This window comes from Oncorhynchus keta, chromosome 3, assembly GCF_023373465.1.
Source record: "Oncorhynchus keta strain PuntledgeMale-10-30-2019 chromosome 3, Oket_V2, whole genome shotgun sequence".
NCBI lineage: Eukaryota > Metazoa > Chordata > Actinopteri > Salmoniformes > Salmonidae > Oncorhynchus > Oncorhynchus keta.
This window is the reverse complement of record NC_068423.1, coordinates 25,748,345-25,771,662: the sequence shown is the minus strand read 5'-3', so window position 1 is coordinate 25,771,662 and position 23,318 is coordinate 25,748,345. Positions and strand designations below refer to the sequence as shown.

General features: G+C 42.3%; 2 protein-coding genes across 2 annotated transcripts in view; both read left to right on the top strand.

The window, feature by feature from the left end:
• Nucleotides 1-12,494, top strand: part of LOC118368841 (pantothenate kinase 1-like) — a 35,544-nt gene extending 23,050 nt beyond the window's left edge. Inside the window, exons 5-7 of the mRNA XM_052494167.1 lie at nt 4,850-4,973; nt 7,437-7,562; nt 7,759-12,494. Of these exons, the coding sequence (XP_052350127.1) occupies nt 4,850-4,973; nt 7,437-7,562; nt 7,759-7,818 (310 nt within the window). The 3' untranslated portion in view covers nt 7,819-12,494. The remainder of the gene's footprint in view (nt 1-4,849; nt 4,974-7,436; nt 7,563-7,758) is intronic.
• A 2,297-nt stretch (nt 12,495-14,791) lies between these two features.
• LOC118368835 (CDGSH iron-sulfur domain-containing protein 1-like) lies at nt 14,792-22,161 on the top strand. Its single transcript, XM_052494162.1, has 3 exons — nt 14,792-15,019; nt 17,506-17,705; nt 18,629-22,161. The coding sequence occupies exons 1-3, from the start codon at nt 14,989-14,991 to the stop codon at nt 18,716-18,718; spliced, it is 321 nt and encodes a 106-aa protein (XP_052350122.1). The 5' UTR covers nt 14,792-14,988; the 3' UTR covers nt 18,719-22,161.
• Nucleotides 22,162-23,318: the final 1,157 nt, after the last annotated feature.

Below are 23,318 nucleotides of genomic sequence, written 5' to 3'. Positions count from 1 at the left end.
GGTGGTATGTATGGTAGTGGTACGTACGGTAGTAGGTGGTATGTATGGTAGTGGTATGGTAGTAGGTGCCAGTCGCACTGGTTCGTGTCAAGAGCTGTAACACTGCTGGGTTTTTCCATGTTCATCAGTTTCCTGTGTATCAAGAATGGTCCGCCACCCAAAGGACATCCAGCCAACTTGACACAACTGTGGGAAGCATTGGAGTCCACATGGGCCAGAATCCCTGTGGAACGTAGAGTCCAATGCCCTGACAAACTGAGGCTGTTCTGAGGGCAAAAGGGAGAGGTGCAACTCCATATTAGGAAGGTGTTCCTAATGTTTTGTATACTCCGTGTATATATGTGATGGGATGTATACTCCATATTAGGATGGTGTTCCTAATGTTTTGTATACTCCGTGTATATATGTGATGGGATGTATACTCCATATTAGGATGGTGTTCCTAATGTTTTGTATACTCCGTGTATATATGTGATGGGATGTATACTCCATATTAGGATGGTGTTCCTAATGTTTTGTATACTCCGTGTATATATGTGATGGGATGTTCCAATGTTTTCCTAATGTTTTGTATACTCCGTGTATATATGTGATGGGATGTATACTCCATATTAGGATGGTGTTCCTAATGTTTTGTATACTCCGTGTATATATGTGATGGGATGTATACTCCATATTAGGATGGTGTTCCTAATGTTTTGTATACTCCGTGTATATATGTGATGGGATGTATACTCCATATTAGGAAGGTGTTCCTAATGTTTTGTATACTCCATGTATATATGTGATGGGATGTATACTCCATATTAGGAAGGTGTTCCTAATGTTTTGTATACTCCGTGTATATATATGTGATGGGATGTATACTCCATATTAGGAAGGTGTTCCTAATGTTTTGTATACTCCGTGTATATATGTGATGGGATGTATACTCCATATTAGGATGGTGTTCCTAATGTTTTGTATACTCCGTGTATATATGTGATGGGATGTATACTCCATATTAGGATGGTGTTCCTAATGTTTTGTATACTCCGTGTATATATGTGATGGGATGTATACTCCATATTAGGATGGTGTTCCTAATGTTTTGTATACTCCGTGTATATATGTGATGGGATGTATACTCCATATTAGGATGGTGTTCCTAATGTTTTTTACACTCCGTGAATGATGAGCTATATCTACCACTTAATATACACTTGGTGGCCAGTTTATTAGGTACACCCATCTAGTACCGGGTTGTACCCTCCTGTAGCCATGATGTTCAGAAACTCTATGGCATTCAAACGTTGCTCAATTGATATCAAGGGACCTAACTTGTGCCAGGAAAACACTACCATGGACTCGCGCTGCTGGGTCCATGGACTCGCGCTGCTGGGTCCATGGACTGACGCTGCTTACGCCAAATCCTGACTCTGTCATCAGCATGACGCAACAGGAACCGGGATTCAATGGACCAGGCGACTTGTTTTTCCTCTCCTCAGTTGTCCGGTGTTGGTGATCACATGCCCACTGGAGCCTCTTCTTGTTTTAAGCTGATAGGAGTGGAACCCGGTGTGTTCATCTGCTGTAATAGCCAATCAGTGACAAGGACTGACAAGTTGTGCGTTTCTGAAATGCCGTTTTTTTTTCACACACCACTGTTGTACTGCGCCGTTATTTTCCTGTTTGTTTGTGGCCCGCCTGTTAGCTTGCGTGATTCTTGCCATTCTTCTCATCAACGAGCTGTTCTTGCTCACAGGATCACAGGATGGCCACTGACTGGATGTTTTTTGTTTTGTCGCATCATTCTCAGGAAACCCGAGACACGTCGTGCGTGAAAATCCCAGGATGCCGTCCGTTTCTGAGATACTGAAACCGTCACGTGACGATCATACCACGCTCAAAGTTTAGCTTAGGTCGCTCGTTTTCCCCACTCTAACATTCAGAGTAACAGTAACTGAATGCCTCGATGCCTGTCTGCCTGCTTTATATAGCAAGCCACGTGACTCACTGTCTGTAGGAGTGAACCATTTCCATGAACGTGGTGGCAGGCAGACGGGCATGAAGTCATTCGGTTACGTTAGATCCATTGATACCATTTGGGGAATGTTTCTATGCCCTGAAGAATTGTCTGTCCTGGAGGCAAAGGGGGTCTGACCGGGTCTAGCCTCTGAGTGTATATACCATTTTATATCTACTATGATAATATAATATAAATAAAAATTCCAGTAAATTTGGGTAATACACTGAAATTCCACTTCTCTTCAATGTGGTATTTGAATTTGGTTTATTTTCTGAATTGAAGTGGGATTTATGTGTAATTGACCCCTAAACTCTGATTTACCATTATATCATTATGATGAACGTTAGGCCGTATATTTACCATGATAAACCGGGCCGGCCACGCCTTCATATTTATGTCGAATTATTATGTAGGCTTTTATTCGTAAGAGGATGGCACATGAAACACACTTTGTAATATAATTTTCAAGAGCTCATTCTGAAAATATGCCATACTGAGATGTTTTAAATATTTTAAATATATATATATACTTATTTGGGTATTTAAATTCTTGTTTCTTAGAAATGCAGGGGTATTTTCTAATGAAGTACCGAAGAGCTCTGAGGAAGAAAGGTGCTGCTACTCAGTCGCAATAGTACAGTAATTCTGCAACTAATCCTGGATTAATTCTTAATTCTTGGTAATAATTCAGTATGTGACAAATCTCCGTGTAATTAATTACCAATGGTTACCCAGTATTAAGTGGGTTTATTATGGTAGTTAATGAACTGTAAAAGCAGGTACACAGATATAAGGCGCATACAGGTAACTGTCAAAATAATGGACGCACTTGAGTAAATGAGGGATCGGGGAAAGCGGGTGCTTCCACACAGGTGTGATACCTGAGTTAAACCATTTACATCCCATCATGCTTAGGGTCACGTGTAAAAATGCTGGGCTGCCCATTATTTTTGGCTACCATGGTCATGCCCTCATAGGATGACAATCCACAGGGCACGAGTGGTCACTGAATGGTTTGTTGAGCATGAAAAAAACCGATGTAAACCATATGCCACGGCCGTCTCGGTCGCCACATCTCATCCCAATCGAACACTTCTGGAGCGGCGTCTGAGACAGCCATCCACCACCATCAAGAAAACACCAAACTATGGCATTTCTGGTGGAAGAATGGTGTTGCATCCCTCCAATAGAGTTTCAGACACTTGTAGAATCTATGCCAAGGTGCACGGAAGAGGTTCTGTCTTGTGGAGGCCCAACACCCTATTCAGACATTTGTAGAATCTATGCCAAGGTGCATGGAAGAGGTTCTGTCTTGTGGAGGCCCAACACCCTACTCAGACACTTGTAGAATCTATGCCAAGGTGTCTTGCGGAGGCCCAACACCCTACTCAGACACTTGTAGAATCTATGCCAAGGTGCACGGAAGGGGTTCTGTCTTGCGGAGGCCCAACACCCTACTCAGACACTTGTAGAATCTATGCCAAGGTGTCTTGGAAGAGGTTCTGTCTTGCGGAGGCCCAACACCCTACTCAGACACTTGTAGAATCTATGCCAAGGTGTCTTGGAAGAGGTTCTGTCTTGCGGAGGCCCAACACCCTACTCAGACACTTGTAGAATCTATGCCAAGGTGCAGGGAAGAGGTTCTGTCTTGCGGAGGCCCAACACCCTACTCAGACACTTGTAGAATCTATGCCACGGTGCAGGGAAGAGGTTCTGTCTTGCGGAGGCCCAACACCCTACTCAGACACTTGTAGAATCTATGCCACGGTGCAGGGAAGAGGTTCTGTCTTGCGGAGGCCCAACACCCTACTCAGACACTTGTAGAATCTATGCCACGGTGCAGGGAAGAGGTTCTGTCTTGCGGAGGCCCAACACCCTACTCAGACACTTGTAGAATCTATGCCAAGGTGTCTTGCGGAGGCCCAACACCCTACTCAGACACTTGTAGAATCTATGCCAAGGTGTCTTGGAAGAGGTTCTGTCTTGCGGAGGCCCAACACCCTACTCAGACACTTGTAGAATCTATGCCACGGTGCAGGGAAGAGGTTCTGTCTTGCGGAGGCCCAACACCCTACTCAGACACTTGTAGAATCTATGCCACGGTGCAGGGAAGAGGTTCTGTCTTGCGGAGGCCCAACACCCTACTCAGACACTTGTAGAATCTATGCCACGGTGCAGGGAAGAGGTTCTGTCTTGCGGAGGCCCAACACCCTACTCAGACACTTGTAGAATCTATGCCACGGTGCAGGGAAGAGGTTCTGTCTTGCGGAGGCCCAACACCCTACTCAGACACTTGTAGAATCTATGCCAAGGTGTCTTGCGGAGGCCCAACACCCTACTCAGACACTTGTAGAATCTATGCCAAGGTGTCTTGGAAGAGGTTCTGTCTTGCGGAGGCCCAACACCCTACTCAGACACTTTACGTTGGCGGTTCCTTTTATTTAGGCAGTTACCTGTAGGAGCAGTAACACAACAGTGTCCTTGTCCCAGAAGTGATCTTTATCACTCGCCTCGGCCTTATGGTCGATTTGTCTTGTTAAAAATTGAAGAGAATTGAACAATCTTATTTGGTAATTAGGGTTGCAAAATTCCTTGAACTACAAATAAATTCCCTGGTTTTCCATAAATCCTGGTTAGAGGATTCTAGATTTGCTGCTTTATTCCCTCTTGATTATGGGAATCTACCACTTGTGAAACCCTAATTGGTATTGTTTAAATTAAAGAAATATTTGTCGATTTTCATGAAAGCACCTCTTTTTTTACATTTTATTTTTTTTAATAAGATTCTCCTTTTTGATTCTTCTGTTGTTTTTCTGTTCTGGGGTGATCTTTAACATGCAGCTTTGGCCACATGATGAGCAAAGAGAAACGAGACTCCATTAGCAAAGAGGACCTGGCCCGGGCTATGCTGGTTACCATCACCAATAACATAGGCTCCATCGCACGCATGTGTGCCGTCAACGAGGTAACCACGCACACATTCTCCATACAGTTTGCATAATTACATATTAACATTGATTTACACTAAATATACAAAAGTATGTGGACGCCCCTTCAAATTAGTGGATTTGGTTATTTCAGCCACACCTGTTGTTGACAGGTGTATAAAATTGACCACACCGCCATGCAATCTCCATAGACAAACTTTATCAGTAGAATGGCCTTACTGAAGAGCTCAGTGACTTTCAACGTGGCACTGTCATAGGATGCCACCTTTCCAACAAGTCAGTTTGTCAAATTTCTGACCTGCTAGAGCTGCCCTGGTCAACTGTAAGTGTTGTTATTGATTAAGTGGAAATGTCTAAGAGCAACAACGGCTCAGCCCTGAAGTGGTAGGCCACACAAGCTCACAGAACGGGACCGCTGAGTGCTGAAGCATGTGAAAGTTCCAAACTGCCTCTGGAAGCAACGTCAGCACAATAACTGTTCGTCGGGAGCTTCATAAAAGGGGTTTCCATGGCTGGGCATCCACATCCAAGCCTAAGATCACCATGCGCAATACCAAGCGTCGGCTGCTGTGGTGTAAAGCTCGCCACCATCGGTCTCTGGAGCAGTGGAAACAGGTTCTCTGGAGTGATGAATCATGCTTCATCTGGCAGTCAGACGAACAAATCTGGGCTTGGCGGATGCAAGGAGAACGCTACCTGTCCTAAGGCATAGGCCGACTGTAAAGTTTGGAGGAGGAATAATGGTCTGGGGCTGTTTTTCATGGTTCAGGCCCCTTAGTTCCAGTGAAGGGAAATCTTAACGCTCATCATACAATGACATTCTAGATGATTCTGTACTTCCAACTTTGTGGCAACAGTTTTGGGGAAGGCACCTTCCTGTTTCCTGTTTCAGCATGACACTGTCCCCGTGCACAAAGCGAGGTTCCATACAGAAATGGTTTGTCAAGAAACCTTTGGGATGAATTGGGAACGCTGACTGCCTCATCGCCCAACATCACTGCCCGACCTCACTAATGTTCTTGTGGCTGAATAGAAGCAAGTCCCCGCAGCAACGTTCCAACATCTAGTGGAAAGCCTTCCCAGAAGAGTGGAGGCTGTTATAGCAGCAATGTTCCAACATCTAGTGGAAAGCCTTCCCAGAAGAGTGGAGGCTGTTATAGCAGCAAAGTTCCAACATCTAGTGGAAAGCCTTCCCAGGAGAGTGGAGGCTGTTATAGCAGCAACGTTCCAACATCTAGTGGAAAGCCTTCCCAGAAGAGTGGAGGCTGTTATAGCAGCAAAGTTCCAACATCTAGTGGAAAGCCTTCCCAGGAGAGTGGAGGCTGTTATAGCAGCAACGTTCCAACATCTAGTGGAAAGCCTTCCCAGAAGAGTGGAGGCTGTTATAGCAGCAACGTTCCAACATCTAGTGGAAAGCCTTCCCAGAAGACTGGAGGCTGTTATAGCAGCAACGTTCCAACATCTAGTGGAAAGCCTTCCCAGAAGAGTGGAGGCTGTTATAGCAGCAACGTTCCAACATCTAGTGGAAAGCCTTCCCAGAAGACTGGAGGCTGTTATAGCAGCAACGTTCCAACATCTAGTGGAAAGCCTTCCCAGAAGAGTGGAGGCTGTTATAGCAGCAAAGGGGGGGGACCAACTCCATATTAATGCCCATGATTTTGGAATGAGATGTTGGACGAGCAGGTGTCGACATACTTTTGGTCATGTAGTGTATGTTTTCACGAGAAGTAGTTGTCTAAAGGGCTTTTATTTGAATTTCCATGTTTAGTCAATTAGCAGACACTCTTAACCCAGAGCAACTTAAAAGTTAGTGCATTAATCTTAAAGTAGCTAGGTGAGACGACCACATATATTAGTCATTTGGGTGGTTTTCTGTATGCCCTCGGCTTCTTCACAGTGTTGCCTTGTGGCATGGTAATCAAGCAGCATTGTACAGAGCTATCAAAGAGCACAGATCTTCAGCAAACGCCACAAACTGGCCCCGTAGACCTTTCCCCAAAGCATGAACTACATAATAGAATACTTCATTGCCAAACAACAATGGTTGATAGGAACTTGTTTTTAGCGTCACTGACAGGACAATCAGTACATGGCAGCTTAGTTCAACAGGGACACAGCAGTAGATATAATGTATGTAGCATTTCAAGGTCCAACTGACTTCTCAGCTTGAGTACAGGGCCGATGACATACAACAGACTCCTGGTTAGCTCCACCTTGTGGTCGTAATGAGTATTTTCCTTGCCATGTTGCCATGTGTATGTACTTCTCTGTGTGTTTTGTAATATCAGTTTGTCAAAATAACTTGAATCATCTCTAAGAGTACACAGTTAAAATATTGACCGTTCCTGTTATTACCATTCCGAACTGTTAATCTGTGTTTTTTTGCAGGATTATTGGTTTTATTAACGGGCTTCTTAGTGGAAAACAAATTTTAATTGGATACGTGAACTATTTTACTACCATGATCTTTTCGCTTTCAGAAAATCGAGAGAGTTGTGTTTGTTGGGAATTTCTTACGGATCAACACCGTGTCTACTAAGCTGCTGGCATATGCCATGGACTTCTGGTCCAAGGGACAACTGAAGGCCCTGTTCCTAGAACACGAGGTACAACGCTTTGATTTTGAGTTGGACTTAAAGAGATTCTGTCAGACTGGATGTAAACAAAGCTGTCAACTCTACTCCAATAGCGCCCAGATTCCATAATCAATTTCCTTGATTCCATTAATGAGCATTGTAATAGTACTCGTACTGTATTTTGTGTTAGTAATAATACTGTATTTACCACGTTTGTTTTCTGTAGGGCTATTTTGGAGCGGTTGGGGCATTACTGGAGCTGTTAAAGTCGTCTGAGGAGCCATGAAGACATGCCCATGTCGTCTGTATAGAAGCTGCTGAAAGGTTGTCACGGAAACCACCACAAGAAACTGGGAAGAACTGGGAACAGCCATTTAATAATCGAACTGTAAATATCCTTTCACTCCCTTCCCTAAAATCCCCTCAAATAGATGTTTTAATATGACTAATGTCCCATGTCATGAACCCTGGGTGGCAGGTAAATGCTAAGGAGCACAGAAACGGTGTTCGTTTTTGGCACTGTGTGTAAATACCTATGTGTGTAGTAGTTCTAGGGTGCACTAAAGCCAAAACCTGCTGAGATTTGACTTGTGTTGACAGTCCAGTTATGTCTGAGGTAGAGAGGAAAATGTGCTTATGTGCTGTCCAGCAATGTAAAAAAACAAAAACAAATGTCAGACAGGGGGGGTTTAGTTTAATTCGTATCAAATGAAGGGACCAAGATGCTGTTTCATCGTCATGGGCTGGCCCTTTAATTCAGTGTGTCACACCAAGGGTCCACTCTCCGTTCGCCTGTGACACACCCATCATCATAGCTTTATTATCAGAGCATGGTTAACAGCGATGGGGATGTTTAAAAAATATAAAAACAAAACATTGGTTCAGCAACTTCCTCAAACTCTCTTTTTAGTGATGGAGTTCTGTGATCTGCTAGTATGTCAGTCACTTTTGAAAGATATGCCATGATCTTGGTACGTTGGTTGTTTTTCGAAGATGCTGCACTACAGAGATGAATTATGAGTCTGCCTTTCCTCACTAAGAAAGTGCCTCATCCTCTCCTATACCAGGCCCATGACGACACCCACTCTACAGACAGTGTAGAATTGCCTTGTGTTTGATTTGCCTAGTAAGGACTTGTTGGTGTTTTGTATCTGTAGTTGTAAGAAAGGGACATAACTACTGCCAGCAGTTAGTCTATATAGGGATTTAAGAGATTTGTCTTCCTGTGTCTGTGGGAGTTCCTCACCCAGTACAAAGGGTCCATTACCTGCAGTTTGGACAGGAAGTCTCTCATTTGGCCCCCAAAGTAATTCTCATAGCTGCTATTTGTTTTCTTGTTCTAGTCATCAGTTAAAACTATTCAATGTGAATGTGCTTGTAACTAAAAGATTGAATGACCACCACAATACATGTATTATCGGTTGGTCTAGGTATTTCAAACGGCAGCATTAACAGTGTTGTCCGGGGTAGGCCGTCATTGTAAATAAGAATTTGTTCTTAACTGACTTGCCAAGTTAAATAAAGGTAAAATAAAAATTAACCGAGCGCCAAGTATTCAAAAGAAACATATAAATGTATTTCATCCATCAACTTCTTCTAAATTGCTTTGTTAGAATAATACTGTTGCAGCCAATGTCTCAACCTTTGGCATTATGACGTCACACAATGTTCTGTTCTGTCGTTCCTTTTCGTTCCATGTTGGTTAGTGGCTTCATCCTGTCAGGTGCCACTCTGTTGTTAAACCGGGTAGCAGTTCACTTACTGGCTACTCTGTGCCATCCTCTTCTCAACTCAACCCTATGTGTTGCCTTTGTTGTTTTTAGTGGAAATAAACTGAACAAAAATATATAAAACGCAACATCCAGACTGTATCACAATTGGCCCAGCGTTTTCCGGGTTTGGCCCGGTGTAGGCCGTCATTGTATGTAAGAATTTGTCCATAACTGACTTGCCTAGTTAAATAAAGGTTGAATAAAAAATATATATATAATAATTAGTGTTGCGCTAATTTCATTTACTTCATGAGCTGAAATAAAAGATCCTAGAAATTTTCTGTACGCACAAAATGATTATTTCTCTCAAATTTTGTGAACAAATTTGTTTACATCCCTGTTAGTGAACATTTCTCCTTTTGCCAAGGTAATCCATCCACCTGACAGATGTGGCATATCAAGAAGCTGATCAAACTCCATGATCATTACACAGGTGCACCTTGTGCTGGGGACAATAAACCGCCACTCTAAAATGTGCAGTTTTGTCGCAAAACACAATGTCACAGATGTCTCAAGTTTTGAGGGAGCTGGCAATTGGTATGCTGACTGTAAGACTGTCCACCAGAGCTGTTTCCAGATAATTGAATGTTAATTTCTCTACCATAAGCTGCCTCCAACGTCGTTGTAGAGAATTTGGCAGTACGTCCGACTGGCTTCTCCACCACAGACCACGTGTATGACGTTGTGTGGGCAATGAGTTTGCTGATGTGAATGGAGTGCCCCATAGTGGCGGTGGAGTTATGGCATGGGCAGGCATAAGCTACAGACAACGAATACATTTTCATTTTTATCAATTAAAATTTGAATGCACAGAGATACTGTGATGAGATCCTGAAGCCCATTGTCGTGCCATTCATCCGCCACCATCACCTCATGTTTCAGCATAATGCATGTCCCCATGTCACAAGGATCTGTACACAATTCCTGGAAGCTGAAAATGTCCCAGTTCTTCCATGGCCTCCATACTCACCAGACATGTCACCCATTGATCATGTTTGGGATGCCCTGGATCGACGTATGACAGTGTGTTCCAGTTCCCGGCAATATCCAACAACTTTTCACAACATTCGGTGATCACACCAGGTTTTCTGATCCATGCCCCTACTTTTATTTTATTTGAAAGACCCAACAGATTCAAATCTGTATTCCCAGTCGTTGCGAAATCCATAGATTAGGGCCTAATGATTTTATTTCAATTGACTGATTTTCCTTATATGAACTGTAGCTCAGTAAAGTGGTTAAATGTGTTTGCGTTTTCTATCTTTGTTCAGTGTACATGTGTGTGCCATACATTATCTTCATTTTGTTGTTGTTGTTGGTGTTTTCATATAAAGTGCTTACGCATCAGTGTGGCTGTTTGTGAAGGCTCCAGTTAGGCCTATTGTAAAATCAGAGCGCCACTGCAGCCAGCTGCCACATGGCGTTCAGCCAGGTCAGTACATTTCATTCATCAGCATGGGTATTCTGACTTTATTTTTAATTTTTATTTTTCACAAAAAAATCACAACAATCCAATATTTTTTTTTTTTTTTTTTTGTCGATTTTTTTTAAACATTGATTTTTGTGATTGTATGTATTTGTTGTTCTATAGCCAGTCTGCTCTGAGTTATTCCAACTATGCCCTGTTCCCAAACTTTGCATGTGTGTTCTTATGATTGGATTAGACCGCACATTAATTAGCCCCTGGTACTAGTCTGGATCAATGGCTAAACCTTGGATTACCATTTCGTTATTTATTACTCCCAATAACGTTTAAAAATACATTTGAAAAGCATTTCCCAATTGTACATGTGTATCACAACTACTGATAAGATGAAATGATGAAACTCCTCAAGTCTCTAAACCAAGGGTGTCAAACTCATTCCACGGAGGGCCTAGTGTCTTCTGGTTTTTCCTTTTAAACTAAGACCTAGACAACCCAGGTGAGGGGAGTTCATTACTAATCAGTGACCTTAATTCATCAATCAAGTACGAGGGACGAGGGGAAAACCCCGCAGACGCTCGGCCCTCCGTGGAATGAGTTTGACACGTGCTCTAAACAATGTCCTGGAATGATGTCAGTGACTGATGTCCCTGTGCTGTGAGAAGGCAGTATTAGCAAATGACGTTTCTCTTTTTTTCTCAAAGTTCTAATTTCCTGGCCAGTGAAATTGTTGAGTCTAGTTTAAAAATAAAGTATTTTTCCTTTTTCAGTGGTCCATATGCTATATCCAGGTATTAGTCACACCCGAAGACCACCTACAAGTCTAGCATTGAAGCATTGTGACTACGCGACGGCTCTTCAAGTCAGTGTTTTAGTACGTTAAGTCTGGCTCAATTACGAAGCTCCTCTTCTTCAGTGTTTACACACTGTGTTTGCGTATCATGAATTTGAGCCAGCAAAACTGTGTTATGTAAGACCTCCTGTTTGTACAGTATTGTGTACGGAGATATTGCTTGCCACAGCACAAGGACAGCTATTACTTCATGCACCCACTTTAAGCCCATACTAAAGCGCTATTGAGTGATTTGGTATTAAAGCAGAAGTCTTAGTTTTCCCTTACCCTCTCATTACAGTGTTAATGAACAGGAGTCTGATCTCTGATAACAGAGAACATGCTATGCAGGAGCTTCAGTGTTGATCTCTTCGTTATAATGTCCGAGCAATGCTGCAAACTCTGCCAATAACCCAAAATTAGTAAGTGGTTGTTCAAAGCTGTTTTGTATTGTTAAGAATTATGCAACAACATCTGCTCTGAGAATCCGGTTTTTATCTTGAGTGAGATTCTTCTGCTCGAGTCCTGCTGAATTTGACATAAAACAATACTTTTATTCTGGAAGGTTTTAGAGGATGGACCTTCTATCATCGATCTGAATGTACACGGAGACCTATAAATATATCCACCAGCAATCTCTGCTAACGAAATGTCTAACCTGATGGTTATTTGCGGTGTGTAAGGCTGCGTTTATACAGGCAGCCCAATTCTGATCTTTTGCCCAATTATGGGCAAAAGAGCTGATCTGATTGGTCAAAGGACCAATTTAGTGGAAAATGATCAGAATTGGGCTGCCTGTGTAAATGCAGGCTTAGTGCTTAACTCTCTTGCTTAAGAAAAATTACAAGAAAAGGAACACAAAATATTCTGTGTGCAATGTGTGCGTACTGAAATTGACATTTTGTTTCTGAAAGGAATAAAATTGTACAGCTATAGAGATGTGTCAATTGGTGATTCTTGATGCTGTCAGGGAGAGGGGGTTGTTTGTGATTCTTGATGCTGTCAGGGAGAGGGGGTGTTTGTGATTCTTGATGCTGTCAGGGAGAGGGGGGGTTTGTGATTCTTGATGCTGTCAGGGAGAGGTTTTTTTTGTGATTCTTGATGCTGTCAGGGAGAGGGGGGTTTTGTGATTCTTGATGCTGTCAGGGAGAGGGGGGTTTGTGATTATTGATGCTGTCAGGGAGAGGGGGTTTGTGATTATTGATGCTGTCAGGGAGAGGGGGTTTGTGATTGATGCTGTCAGGGAGAGGTTTTTTTTGTGATTATTGATGCTGTCAGGGAGAGGGGGGGTTTGTGATTATTGATGCTGTCAGGGAGAGGGGGGTTGTGATTCCTGATGCTGTCAGGGAGAGGGGGGTTTTGTGATTCTTGATGCTGTCAGGGAGAGGGGGGTTTTGTGATTCCTGATGCTGTCAGGGAGAGGGGGTTTGTTCAGTTGGGAAAACATTTGTGGAGATAATAGGTGTTGGTTGCAACCTATAAGCATCATTTCTCAGAGTATCAAAAAAGATATAGTTTCTTGCTTCAGTATTTCTACATTTTTGTTTTGTAGTGTTCGAGAAGTATGTTTATTTTGGGGAAATCTAGTTTCACGGTTTTGTACAAGTGAATTCAGAAAGAGTGGGACATCACAAACTGGGACAGCTTAATCCTGGTGGGTTAATTTCTGAATAGTTTACGCAGGGCTCTTGGTTCTTGTAGTACTGTTACTAGTGCATTTCTGTCTTCTGAGTGACATCTATCCAACATACTAGCCCAAAACATGATGGCCCAACACATACTAGCCCAACACATGATGGCCCAAAACATGATGGCCCAACACACATACTAGCCCAAAAATGATGGCCCAACACATGATGGCCCAACACACATACTGGCCCAACACACATACTGGCCCAACACACATACTGGCCCAACACATGATGGCCCAACGCACATACCAGCCCAACACACATACTAGCCCAACACATGATGGCCCAACACACATACTAGCCCAACACATGATGGCCCAACACACATACTGGCCCAACACATGATGGCCCAACACACATACTAGCCCAACACATGATGGCCCAACACACATACTAGCCCAACACATGATGGCCCAACACACATACTATCCCAACACATGATGGCCCAACACACATACTAGCCCAACACATGATGGCCCAACACACATACTAGCCCAACACATGATGGCCCAAAACATGATGGCCCAACACATGATGGCCCAAAACATGATGGCCCAAAACATGATGGCCCAACACACATACTGGCCCAACACATGATGCACTTCTGAAATCCTCAGATGTTTCCTAATCTCACAAAAGTGTATTGAATTGCCATTGGAATACAATTAGGACGATAATAATGGTGTCCCAGTTGATGTAAGCTGCTGTCCCAGTTTACCAAATGCAAACTGAAAATATGGATTGTGACTCGGTGTACACCAATAGGTGTGTCGTGAATACGATAACATTATTCTTTTTTTTGTGTGATTATAGGAAACACATAATGAACTACTCGTTTCGAATTCTGCCACAACGTCTGAATTGGGATTAGGTCTGGAGTTTTACAAGGCCATTCCAAAACTTCATGTGTTGCTTTTTAAAAATGTTAATGTAGTCTTGATTGTGTGTTTTGTATCATTGTCTTGCTGCATGACCCAGCTGCACATCAGCTTCAGCTCACAGACAGGTGGCCTGACATTCTCCTGTAGAACTTTGATACAGAGCAGAATTCATGGTTCCTTCTATTCAGGCAAGTTGTCCAGGACCTGAGGCAGCAAAGCATCCCTTAAACCATCACACTACCACCACCATGCTTCACCGTTGGTATGAGGTTCTTACTGTGGAATGCAGTGTTTGGTTTTCGCCAATCATGGGACCCGTGTCGTCCAAAAAGTTATACTTTTGAATCATCTTCCCATAGAGTCTTGATGATCATCCAGGTGCTTGCTCTAGCACTAGATCAATAGGGTTTGTAGAATATATATATTTTCTTTACACTAATTTACTTTAAGCTCCATTTCTCAATGTGCTCCACCTTATAATAGTATCTATTTTTTATAAAGTAGCAATTTAATTTGCTTTAACTTAGACTCTTCCCCTGATGTAGTTATAATTTTGTGACATTATTTTGACATTATGCACTATGCAAAGCTGTAAAAATTATTGATTTCGTCTCATATACACATAGCGTTTTACCACAGACTTTTATTTTGAAGGCAAAATCGGAAATCCGGTTATCTTAATGTTGCTGCTGGGACACTAATGCTGCTGCCATAACGCTAATATAGTTAGCTGCGTGTTCACATTTTCTAATTAATCTAAAATATGTGCCAGTTACTACGCAGGATTTGAGCCATACCGATAGTTTGCTACACCTTCTCCACAAAACTACCTCGGATCAATCGTATAGTTACAAACCATGAGTTCCAACAACGTTTCCCTGTCAAAAGGTAAATATGCCATGCTAACTAGCAAAACAAGTTGAAGCTAGTTTGACAGCTATAGCTAGCTAACTTTACGTACTTAGCTACGAAAACTGTTGTTATTTAGCAATATTTTCCGGGGGAAAAAATGAGCTAGTTTATGACATTGGTTAATGTAGTCTGTAAAAGTTTAGTACGATGGCATAATAGTTTGCATGCCTGTCATTTCGTAAGACTGCGACCTTGACTTGTTGCCTCCTGTTGTTTTTTTTTGCTCATCAAGTCACTAAAGAGTTCACAAAACCCTTTTCCCATTAAATACATTATTATGATGCGTGTCAAGAAATAACTGCGACAAAAACGATCTGGGAAAACTGTTTATTAAGTTGACTTTAGGTGAACTCGCTCGGAAGACGTGGTTTTAACTAAATTATGATTTTATTTCGACTTCGTTTATGGGAAACCGTATCAAACGAGTTATTAAGGGGTTTTGCTCTGTTGTTAATTATCGAGAGCTGCGCGATTGGATATTTGAAGTTATGAAACTCCGTCTTGTGCTTCTATTATGGGGAAAAGTTCACAATGAAGCGGACATTAAATAAGGGCATTGATACATTTGCATCTGGCCATCACATTAATTTCGATGCCATTCTAGGCTACTATAGCCTGCATTTGATCAAATAAATATTTTTGGAATGGCGAAATCACCAGAGTCATTCATTGCAAATCAATTTTTGGCACTTGTGTATCCTACCTGGAGCTGGCAAAGGATTGAATAAATAGCCTATAACTTCAGTTTATTGCTTATTGCTGCTGTAGCCTTCTGTTATTATGCGATTATTAATGCCCACGTTTAGTTAATTCAATTGGAAATGATCAATTGTGATCATGGTCACAGCTCGCCTCTATTGCAATTTCCCGAACAGCTGTTTGAATGGTTGCATTAGATTGACAGAAACAAGTCAAGTTTTTACTTTAGGCTAAAGTAAAAAGCCAAAACCTGGTTGTTGTTGACAAGTTTATTCAGTTCATATTATTCATATTTGATTCATTCAGTGATTGAAATTAAGACCCCATCATCAGTAGCCTATACCAGCATTAATTTATAGGCTATTAGGCAATACAAGCACTTCTTACCTTGAAATCGCCTTGCTGTTCAAGTTGAATTTTTCAGTTTAGTTAACATCTTGCAAATACTATTGAAGGCGATCTCAGATCCTCTGTCCTGAGAGACACAAACTCATCACTAAAACTCTCCTGTCGGATGTATTTATAGTTATGCGCAAAAATGATTACAGTTAAATCGACATCCATTGATGGAAAATGATGTGGCTAATGATCTTTTTCTCCTGCGACATTTAGCATTTTATGTCGCTACAGGTTACGTCGACATTCCTTCTTAATTTCGCTCGATAACGTTATAGAAAAAGGGTTCATATATGAGGCCGAGAAAAGTATTTCTCTGTAAAGCAGGGATTCCCAAGCTAGGGTTCGTGACTTGATTTGAAATTCGGTCGCAAGAGAAAATGTGTGCACGGTTCATAGAACCGAGCTTATGCCGGTATCCTGTAGCTTCTATATGCGGTTGTAATAAACAGAGCGGTTTTCTGTCTTCTTCCAACAAATGTGTCTCTTTTGAATGGTTTATGCTACAAAATATTATGACCCCTTAACTGAAAGGTAAGACTCTCAGGAACACATACGTACACACTCTACTATGCCCACAACCCATTAGAACTGAGTGGACAAGACCAGGCAATAAATCAGACTGGGGGGAAATATATCTTCTACACGGAAGATCTTACCACATCATCTTCTGAACTTCCCAATACCTTTTCAGATGCATTTCAGTCACTTCAAACCATACCCTTTCCAGATTGAAATACACACTGCATCGGGCTTGACCACATGAGGCGGTGTCACTTAGCAGCTGGTCAAGAAGCAGCGCGCTAGGCAGGGCCGTGTTTCCGAGGACGCATGTCTTTTGGATAATCGCCTCACCTGAAAGCCTGTACAAACCATACCTCCTTCAGATTGAAATGCTACTGTCAATAATAAAAGGGCCAGGAGCCTGCCTCCCCTGCATTGTGGCGCAGCGTGTCTAAGACACTGCATCAGTGTAAACGGTGCTTGAGGCATCACCATAAATGTATCAGACCCGGGTTTGATCCCAGCCTGTAGATACTGGATCATCCGGCAAGTCGTTAAGAACAAATTGTTATTTACAATGGGCTGGGATCAAAATAAAAAATGTAGGACAAAACGCACATCACGACAAGAGAGACAACACAACACTACAAAAAGAGAGCCGCTAAGACAAAAACACAGCATGGCAGCAACACATGACAACAACATGGTAGCAACACAACATGGCAGCAGAACAACATGGTAGCAACACAAAATAGGGTACAAAAATGATTGGTCACAGACAACCGCACAAAGGGCATGAAGGTAGAGACACCAAAACATCTCGCAAAGCAGCCTGTCTTAAGTGTCTGTTTTTTGTTTTACAGCTGAATTGGTGGCAGCCATCGGTGTGACTGCAGGAGCTACAGCTGCGGGCATCCTCCTCTTCCAGTACCTCTCCAAGGGGACAGGGGTCAAGCCCAAGGTCAACCTGGACCTGCAGAAAGACGACCCCAAAGTGGTGCATGCTTTTGACATCGAAGATCTCGGGGACAAGGCGGTATACTGCAGGTGTTGGAGGATACCGGTCCATCTGATACTCTGAAGGTAGGCTCGCTGTACGATCTGATACTCTGATCTGATACTCTCACTGTCGATCTGATACTGATACTCTGATCTGATACTCTGCTGTCGATACTGATACTCTGATCTGATACTCTGATACTGTCAATCTGATACCTGATACTCTGATCTGATACTCTGATACTGTCGCTCTGATACTCTGATACTCTGATACTCGCTGTCGATCTGATACTCGCTGTCGATCTGATACTCTGATACTCGCTGTCGATCTGATACTCTGATACTCGCTGTCGATCTGATACTCGCTGTCGATCTGATACTCTGATACTCGCTGTCGCTCTGATACTCTGATACTCGCTGTCGATCTGATACTCTGATACTCGCTGTCGATCTGATACTCTGATACTCGCTGTCGATACTGATCTGATACTCTGATACTGTCGCTCTGATACGATCTGATACTCTGATACTGATACTCTGATACTGTCAATCTGCTGATACTCGATCTGATACTCTGATACTCGCTGTCGATCTGATACTCTCTGTCAATCTGATACTCGCTGTCGATCTGATACTCGCTGTCAATCTGATACTCGCTGTCGATCTGATACTCGCCGTCGATCTGATACTCGCTGTCGATCTGATACTCGCTGTCGATCTGATACTCGCTGTATGTCAATTTACCTGTTTGATCCGATACTCTTTGTATGATTTCCGTTTGATGGAAATGAATCGGAGAGAAGTATTGAGACTTGGCTCCTATACATGGGTCATGTCTCAACCACTAGAAATACATCGACACGGCATGGAAAGATGTGGTTGTGAGGAATCGGCCAACTAAAACAGACTGGAGGCTATTAAAGGCAATGTTATTACTTGGAATTTTAAGATGTATTTACTGTATTCTAACAACTTTTCTGGCCCTAGTTTCCCTACTGCGACGGCGCTCATGCTAAACATAACGAGGAGACTGGGGACAACGTCGGTCCCCTCATCATGAAGAGAAAGGAGGCCTGAACAATCATCCATCCATCCATTTGATTCCCATGACTGCCGCTGCTAACATACGGACGCCAACAAGTGCTCTTCACCACAGAAAGGATGGTAGAGGTTTGACTCGACACGTGTACACTTAGTATTTACTCCAGAATTGAACGGTAAACACTCTGTGTTAATAAGCAAATAATCACTTTTTTGGTTGTAATTTATTGATTGATCGAAGCAACACTTATCACAGGACCAAACAGTTATAAAATATTGTTGAAATGAGTTGTAATAATATCTAGAATGATGTTAGATAATTTCAGTGTGATTATTCGAGGAAACGGGGGCTGTGGAAGGACTGTAAAAATAAAGTGCAGGGCTGGTTGTATTTATTTCATTGAGCTTTGGTCTCTGTACGTTAGGTGATTTTCAGAATGCAAAAGACTTGCTTGTATGTTTGATCAATGTCTGCCTTCCCAATTGTTTTGTTTTTAGTTTTGATACCATAGAGATGTAAAGCCATAATCAACGTTGTATCTGTTCCATTATGGTGTATGTGAACACACGGGCAGCGCCATTGAGGCCATCTCCATTTTGAAGTAGTTAATTCTCTTCTTCTACTACTTCTATGAGTTGGTAAACAAACTGAAAGGGTGTATACTCCCATCTGGAGTGATGGAGTGTTTACTCCTGAGTATAATTCATTGGTTGACTCTTCCTCATGACTTGGATGGAATTATGTGATCCTTCCTTAACCCATAGGAAGTCGACTACTTCAAAATGGTGAAAGTCCTCAATGGCGCTGCCCATGCTAAAACAGGCTTTTGGGATACCAGAGTCCTCTATCATTCTCTATGGTTGATACTCGGGGAGTTTTTCCTGACCACGGGACCTGATCAGGGATATCTCTGGACCTTTTGATTGAAAACCATAACTAGGTACTTTACATAGTTATAGTCCATAAAACCATAACTAGGGCCCAGAGTTTTCCCATGCTCAGGTCATGTGGTTAGGAAAAACGTCTGGTTCTACTGAAGCGTTGTCAAGGAAACGGTGAGGTTTGATTTGATCGTTTTGATTCAACTTGTGAAATCAAGTTGTGTAAATGGTGTCAATTTTCAATGGATTTTTTGGGGAGATAAAGGTTCTGCAGGTTTCTTAGTTGGAGATGAATTCATCGGGAAGGATTGCTTCGTTGCCCTAAGTTTGTTAACGGTGAAGCAACAAGTCTAAACTTGTTCTATACTACATACCAATTGGATTCCTGGGCTGTGTTCAGTAGGCAAGAAACATTTGTGGAATGTAGTGAAACGAGGAGGTAGCCGACTCGAACATGATAAATACTCGGGTTTTTGTTTTTGAAAAAGGTTTTTGCTACGGTTTACCCTATGGATCACAGCCCTGTACTAAACCTGTTTTAGTAGCTGGATCTGAACTTTTCATGCAGCACTTCTGCCATGCAGCTTATTCATTCACACCCAAGGGGTGCACATTTAGTTTTTTTGCCCTAGCATTGCACAGCTGAATTAAATAATGAATTTAACAATCAAGCTTAGATTATTTGAATAAGCTGTGTAGTGCCAGGGTAAAAAAGTAAATGTGCACCCCTGGGGGGGGGGGGCGGCTAAGAATGTGTAGGTAGTGTCTACTGTCTGTGTGACCTCTGATTTCCACAATATGTGATTCCATCCAAATGATTTATCAATAATTTTAAAAAACATATCGATGTTCATCTAGTGCTAGACAGTGTGTTATCTCCAAATGCTGTGAGCCAGTTCACACCCAAAGTAAATGTATTAGATTGAACCTTACAATTAAAAATCAATGAAAGGGATTTAATGGAAGGAATATGAAATGTGAACATGAAGCATATGTCCTCTCCCCGAAAGGTGTGCTCATTCAGAACTTCGTCTCTGGCTGATGTGTAGGCAGGGTAGCCTAGTGGTTAGAGCGTTGGACTAGTAACCGGAAGGTTGCGAGTTCAAACCCCCCAAGCTGACAAGGTACAAATCTGTCTTTCTGCCCCTGAACAGGCAGTTAACCCACTGTTCCCAGGCCGTCATTGTCTAGTTAAATAAAGGTATAATTGTAAATAAGAATTTGTTCTTAACTGACTTGCCTAGTTAAAAATACAAATCCTGCCTAATCTCACAAAAATAAAAAATAAATAGGTGATGCAGTCCTGGATCAAATCCATTCAAATGTGCTACACTTGATTAGGTCGGCCTTGGTAGCCTACAGTCATTACAATGGAAATAGTCTTGCCCTGACAACCACTTTCAAAACCAAGGACAGCAACAATATCTTTTGACTTATGATTTTAAACTTATTGATTCACTTTTAAATGTCTATTTCTGTGTGATTGTGGGCATGGCATGCATGGGTAAATCTCAACACTGTCTTTTTATTTAATTTATTATTATTATTTTTACTGTTGGTGCAAGTTGAAATATAATTAATGGTTAATGATAACTACAGATGGAGTTAATTCAAGGGTTTCTATATCCAGCCCTTAATGGTGCCCCTCTTAGATTAATTTAGATAAGATAACCAAATATTTTAATTTTATTTAACCTTTTATTTAATTAACTAGACAAGTCCAGTTAAGGACAGGATTCTTATTTACAATGACCGCCTACTGGGGAACGGCAGATGTATTTTACCTTGTCAGCTCGGGGATTCGATCGAGCAACCTTTCGGTTACTGGCCCAAAGCTCTAACCATTAGGCTACCTAAGTCGGATCAATGAATTATTCTAGTAATTCATCAGTAGATGATCTTGAATATTAATTAGCCAAAAGTCACAACGTCGTTGCGTTGTCGACAAGGAACCTGCAAGTAAGCATTTCGCTGGACAATGTCTACCATGCATATCCCGTACATATGACTCGTACAACTTGAAACTTGAATTAAAGGGTAACTACACTCAAAAATCTAAATGCCTTATATTTTTTTGCCCAGACCTCAAATGTGGTCTGCTGATGTGGTTTAAGCATTGTTTTTTTCTGTATTTCTATTGACAAAGTGTGACTTTGAGTGTGAAAATCTGATTTTTTTTCAGGGGGGGGGGGATCAGAAACCTATGAATTTCTGACTCAGTTGACAGGGTCATTTATCTATTATTTCAGTAGTAGGTTTACTGTTAGCCTACTGCACAGTACAGCTTGGGTTGGCCTGACTGAAAGACCAACATGGCATTGATCATTTTAGGTCATCGGAGTGTGTGTCTCCACTTCAATAAGCCTCCAGTCATAACCAACCAATCAGTAAAGAAAATGACATCTAAATGATAATGACATCTAAATGATAATGACATCTAAATGATAATGACATCTAAATGATAATGACATTACCCATCTTATTTTTAGACGCAGTCTCCGTAAAGACCCAGTGCAATAAACATGACATTTTTCCTGTGTTTTATATCATATCGTACAGCAGCTGATGAAACTACACAGTAAAAGTATGACAACGTATATTTCTAGTTATAGTTGCTGGTTGACAATGTAATCTACACAGGAACTTCTAAACAACAGGTTTACATGGGGGGGAGTTTCGGCTTTCCATAGTGACATCACCAACGCATGCTGTAAACTGGTTAATAGACCAATAAGAAAGAGAGTTCTAAACCTCTCTGCCAATAACAGCTAGTTTTCAGTTTTCCCCTCTCCACTCGGACCACTCCTAGACAATCTTGGCAACATTTTTGCTTGAGAAATTGTTTTTTGGCCAAAAAGCGTGTTTTTTTTGTTGCACATTTTAATGGAATCGATTACAGTAACCACGTTTCCATCCTCAGTTTTTATGCGAATAAAGTCATACTGTATAAATGAAAATCACGACAGCTGTTTTGGTACAATTTTATAAATGGCGACAGATCATTTTTTCGTTCGACATCATACCATACTGGAGGACGGGTCCTGTCTACTGTTGGGGGTACTGGAGGACGGGTCCTGTCTACTGTTGGGGGTACTGGAGGACTGGTCCTGTTTACTGTTGGGGGTACTGGAGGACGGGTCCTGTCTACTGTTGGGGGTACTGGAGGACTGGTCCTGTCTACTGTTACTGGAGGACTGGTCCTGTCTACTGTTGGGGGTACTGGAGGACGGGTCCTGTTTACTGTTGGGGGTACTGGAGGACTGGTCCTGTTTACTGTTGTTTACTGGGGGTACTGGAGGACTGGGTCCTGTTGGGGGTACTACTGTTCCTGTCTACTGTTGGGGGTACTGGAGGACTGGTCCTGTCTACTGTCCTGTCTACTGGGGGTACTGGAGGACGGGTCCTGTCTACTGTTGGGGGTACTGGAGGACTGGTCCTGTCTACTGTTCCTGTTTACTGTTGGGGGTACTGGAGGACTGGTCCTGTCTACTGTTGGGGGTACTGGAGGACTCCTGGTTGGGGGTACCTGTCCTACTGTTGGGGGTACTGGAGGACTGGTCCTGTCTACTGTTGGGGGTACTGGAGGACTGGTCCTGTCTACTGTTGGGGGTACTGGAGGAGGACTGGTCTGGAGGACGGGTCCTGTCTGTTGGGGGTACTGTTCCTGGGGGTACTGGAGGACGGGTCCTGTTTACTGTTGGGGGTACTGGAGGACTGGTCCTGTCTACTGTTGGGGGTACTGGAGGACTGGTCC